The sequence below is a fragment of the Fukomys damarensis genome, unplaced genomic scaffold, assembly GCF_012274545.1.
Source record: "Fukomys damarensis isolate Sample0158 unplaced genomic scaffold, DMR_v1.0_HiC HiC_scaffold_39, whole genome shotgun sequence".
In the NCBI taxonomy this organism is placed as follows: Eukaryota; Metazoa; Chordata; class Mammalia; order Rodentia; family Bathyergidae; genus Fukomys; species Fukomys damarensis.
In genome coordinates, this window is record NW_022900951.1 from 26,670,054 (window position 1) to 26,675,037 (window position 4,984).

At 43.4% G+C, this 4,984-nt stretch overlaps 2 protein-coding genes across 2 annotated transcripts in view; both read right to left on the bottom strand.

Moving 5' to 3' along the window:
- Positions 1-479: 479 nt before the first annotated feature.
- LOC104851345 (ferritin heavy chain-like) lies at positions 480-1,459 on the bottom strand. The gene has a single exon (XM_033760540.1). The coding sequence runs from the start codon at positions 1,243-1,245 to the stop codon at positions 580-582; it is 666 nt and encodes a 221-aa protein (XP_033616431.1). The 5' UTR covers positions 1,246-1,459; the 3' UTR covers positions 480-579.
- Positions 1,460-2,309: 850 nt separating this feature from the next.
- The window catches only part of LOC104851352 (ferritin heavy chain-like), a 4,181-nt gene continuing 1,506 nt past the window's right edge, over positions 2,310-4,984 (bottom strand). The window contains 3 exon segments of the mRNA XM_033760467.1: positions 2,310-2,675; positions 2,677-2,696; positions 2,833-3,032. Coding sequence (XP_033616358.1) covers positions 2,310-2,675; positions 2,677-2,696; positions 2,833-3,032 — 586 coding nt within the window.

The window sequence follows — 4,984 nt, forward strand, 5'->3', positions numbered from 1 at the left end:
TATTTATTCTGTTCTGGGATAGCACTCATGGCCCTCTACATGCTAGGCAATTGAACTTACCAGTAAGTTACACAGCAACCTAGAATCCTTTCATTTCCTGCCCTATCCCATTTCCTTAACGTCTGCCCCACAGGCACTGTTTTCACACTTTTATAGTACACAGATACCAGACCTCAGACCATCCACACCATCCCATCCCACGTTTCTCCATCACGGTGAACCCTCAGCTGCCGGTGGGTGAGGCACTGGTAGGTGGGAAGACTCCTGTATACCCATTTTTTTTTGTACCAGGGTTCTAACTCAGGTGCTTGCACTTGTGAGGCAGGCGGCAGAACAACTGAGCTAAATCCCCGCCTAGATACCCATTTTATACCCACAGTTTAGATCTGGCATTTTTAAAAAAGTGTGGGTTCCATACACAAGAACCAAATGGACACCTTCATTGCACTAAGAACCAAGCAACTTTATTGGAAGCAACAGTATCACTGAAATAGGTGAAATAACGAGGTTTTAGGAGAGGTGTGCGTGCCCTGCCTGGTGACCCAGGGAAAACCCCATGGCCCTGCCAACAGTTCACGCTCAGTTCTCTTCGTGGCTGCCGCCACCGTCATCATCGTCCAGGTTGAGCCAATGAAAGCAGTTCTCCAGGCCCTCTCTCTGAAACCCCATCTCGCTTAGGTTTTTCAAGCACTCTTCCAACTTAATGAAGATTGTAACCTGGGGAATCAAGAAGTTTCTCTGAACAAAGTCACGCAGTTCACAGTCATCTTTGCTGGCTGCCATGTTCTGCAGCACCTGGAGGCTCCTTTTGAGAATGTTTTCCAGATAGATGGCGTTCTCCACACACTGCATGCTGCCCTGCCAGTCGGTGCAGTCGGGCTCAACAATGTCGCGAAGGATGACGTGCCCACCTCGCTTGTTCTGCATCCACATGAACTTCTCAGCTCCTTCTCTCCACCAGTCAGACTGGTGAAGAAAGAAGCGCGAGAAGTCCTTCAGGGCCACGTTGAAGCGTTCGCAGTAGACCGCCATGGACAGGTAGACGTAGGAGGCATAAAGCTGCAGCTGGATCTGGACGTTGACCCAGGCCTCACAATCCGGGTGATAGTTTCGTGAGGCCTGTGGAACCGCGCCGGGCAAGCTGAGCATAAAGGCCGCGAGGGCTGCAAAGTGAGAGCGAGATTGTGGAGTACGGATGGGGCAGTGGGGAGAGGTACCTCTGCAAGGTCTTTCTGGTGTCCCCATGGTGGCTGAGAAAGTAGTCGGCCAACGGCTCCCAGCAGAAGCTGAGGTGCGAGTAGTCAGCGGGTCTGAGGCAGGGCGGAAATGGAAAGTTCCAGAAGCAGGCGGGGCCGGAAGTGCAAGGGCCAGAAACAGGTGGGGCCGGAAGTGCAAGGGCCAGAAACAGGCGGGGCCGGAAGTGCAAGGGCCAGAAACAGGCGGGGCCGGAAGTGAAAGGGCCAGAAACAGGAGGGGCCGGGAGTGAAAGGCCCAGAAACAGGCGGTGCCGGAAGTGAAAGGGCCAGAAATAGGAGGGGCCAGAAGTACAAGCGGAAGTAGGTAGGACAGAAGTGGGTGGAGATGGCTCTTGGGTTATTTGTCAGAGGCTGGGCTCAGGTCTCAGTAGTCAGGGACGTGAGTGCAGAGTTCACTGAGCAGTTTGGGCAACTCTATGCTATATAACCTATACCTTGGTTTGAAAGATTATTTATGAATGTAATGCACATTTTTTGATAATCACCTGGTTTAAGCAACTTATCTGAATATTGTCTAAATGTGACCGTTTCATTAAGTATGGTGGTTTTTATGGTATATTCAATACCATAAAGCTTTATTTGAATAGTAGTTGTTCTCAATGCTTGAATACTTATATGACCCCTCTGAGGAAGAGGTTGCAGGTCAGGGGCAGTCATTTAAGTGCTGAATTTCATCAGCATCTCTGGATAACTTTACAGTCTTACTTCTATTGAATTTTAATTTTGTAACATCTCTAGCATCTAAGGACTTATTCTTTTTCTGTATAGTGCCCTTCTAGCACAGCCTGTTTTGTTAAAGTTCTGTTCTATTTTCTTTCTTAAATCTCCAGAATTAGTTCTATTTGCTCATCATGATCTCTTCATTTCCCTAAAATATCTGGCCAACCACTGTACATTCCTAATAGGCGGGGGATAGAAAGAGGAGGAGGGGAGAAGAGAGAGAAAGAGGGGAAAGAGAAACTTCTCGGAGACAGGGACAGAAAGGGCAGGAGGAGTACTTAGTTTGGGGTTTTCCTTTTTTGGGGGGGGGTTTATTTGACACAATTAAAGAACTTAAGTAGATGTTCTAGTACAATTTATAGAAAAGGTAAAGGTAACCCTAACATGCATGCACTGCCCTGGCAACATCAGCCTAGCGAGGTTGGTCACGTGGTCATTCAGCTGTTTGATGGACTTCATTTGCTCATCCAGGTAGTAAGTCTCAATGAAGTCACACACGTGGGGGTCGTTCTTGTCAGTGGCCAGCTTGTGCAGCTCCAGGAGCGACTGGACCACACTCTTCTCCAAGTGTAATGCACACTCCATCACGCTCAACCCGAGCCCACTTTCCCAATCATCACAGTTTGGTTTCTTGATATCCTGAAGGAAGATCCGGCCACCATGCTGGTTCTGCAGCTTCACCAGCTTCTTGGCATTGTCCCCTCTCCTCATGAGATTGATGAATTGCTTCTCAGCCTTTTGGTTAAGGTCAAGTGTGAGACTGAAAAAGATTGATTGGCAGGCTGGAGATTTAGCTTAGTGGTTCCGCTGCCTGCTTCGCAAGCACAAGGTATGGAGTTCAATCCCCGGTGCCCCCCAAAAAAGTATTTGGCAAAATTCCTCAAAACCACATCATCATGGCCAAAGTAGTAAGACATAGACAGGTAGATGTAGGAGGCATACAGCTCCAGGTTGATCTGGCAGTTGATGGCGGCCTCAGCATCCGGGTAGTTCTGGAGCACCTGTGAGGGCAAGGCTGCATTGGGCGGTGGTGAGGGCGGGTTGCACAAGTGAGTGCTGGGCTCCGTTCAAGCACTGTTGAAGCAGGAGGCCGCAGCAACGCTCTGCGAAGACCAAAGAGTACTGAGTTTTATCAGCAACCTATATGACACTCCTCTGAGCACCTCTAGACCATTAAGAAAATTATTGCCTTGTTGAGATATGCTTTCTATGTCATAAAACGAATCCTTTAAAAGTAAACATTTCCATGACTTTTAATACATTCATAGCATTCTGTAGCCATCACCAAAATTCCAATTTCAAAGGGGTTTTCTCCAAAATATCTCTGATCCATTAGTAGTCAACTCATCTTACCTCCTCTGCAAAACTGACAAGCAATAATCTACTTATTTTTACGTATGCTTATTATGAGCATTTCATATCATGAAATTATATATGTGGCCTTTTGTATGTGACTTCTTGCAACTAGCATAATGTTTTTAATCTTCATCATTTTACTCCTGAATAATATTTCATTGTATGGATATACCATATTTTATCTCTCCTTTGATCAGCTGATGAACTTCTGCATTATTTTCATTCTGTAGCTGTCATATCTAATGATGCTATGAATATTTATGTACAGGTTTTTGCAAAGATGTTTGTCTTCAGTTCTCTTTGATATGTACCTAGTAAGAGAACTGCTGGGTCAAATGTTAATTTTGTATTTAAGATTTTTAGGAACGACTAGACTATTTTCCAAAGTGGCTGCACCATGAGCAACGTAGACAAAACTACTTTTTTTTTTTTTTTGTATCAGGGATCAAATTCGGCAAGGCAGGCAGCAGAACCACTGAGCCAAACCCCCAGCCCTGACAAAACTTTTTTTAAACTTTTATAACTTTTATTTCAGTTATCTAGTGGATGTAAAATAGTATCTCATTGTGGTCTTAATTTGTATTTCCTAATGACTAATAATGCTGAGCATCTCTTTATGCCCTTACCATATATATATATCAGGGATCAAATTCGGCAAGGCAGGCAGCAGAACCACTGAGCCAAACCCCCAGCCCTGACAAAACTTTTTTTAAACTTTTATAACTTTTATTTCAGTTATCTAGTGGATGTAAAATAGTATCTCATTGTGGTCTTAATTTGTATTTCCTAATGACTAATAATGCTGAGCATCTCTTTATGCCCTTACCATATATATATATACTCTTTTCAGATATATGATACACAAATAATTTCTATTATTCTATGGGTTGGATTTTCACTTTCTTAATCGTGTCCTTTAAATTTCCAAAGTTCTTAATTATGATGTTTATCTATTATTCTTGTGCTTTTGGCATGAGATGTAGGAAACCACCGCCTAATGCAAGGTCACAAAGATCTACACCTAAACATGCTTCTAAGAATATTATATATTTTAAGTCTCAGATCCATTTTGAGTTAGGTTTTACATATGATACAAGTTATGTGAGCACTTTCATTCTTTTGTATATAAATATCCATTGTGTACAGCACTATTCGTTAAGACTATTCTTTCTCTTCTGGATCAACTTGGCACACCTGTCAAAAATTAATTGACTGTAGATGTAAGGGTGTATTTCTGGAATCTTAATTCTGTTCTGTCTCTCTCTAAATGTGCCATGTCTTGATTATTGTTGCTTTGTAGTAAGATTTGAAATAGAGAAGTTGGAGTTGTCACAACTTAAACTAGTTAATCGAGATAGATTGTAAACCTTCAACCCAATCAATGGGGAAAAAAGTTCAGTTGCTTCTCACACAGCATGGATAAAAAGCGCCTTCTGTGACCTCCCCATGTGCCTGCTACATCACACTAGAGTGTTCTCACACCCTTCTGCAAACCTAAAATCTTGCCTATTGAGATTCTTGGTGCCTGAGTGCTTTATTATCTGTACTGACAAATTGAGTCTGGGGCCATATTCCCCACCTGTGGTTTCCCATGGAAAGAGTCATCCTATTTTGACAAACTGTATATTTTTAAAATCAGCAACAAAAAAAAA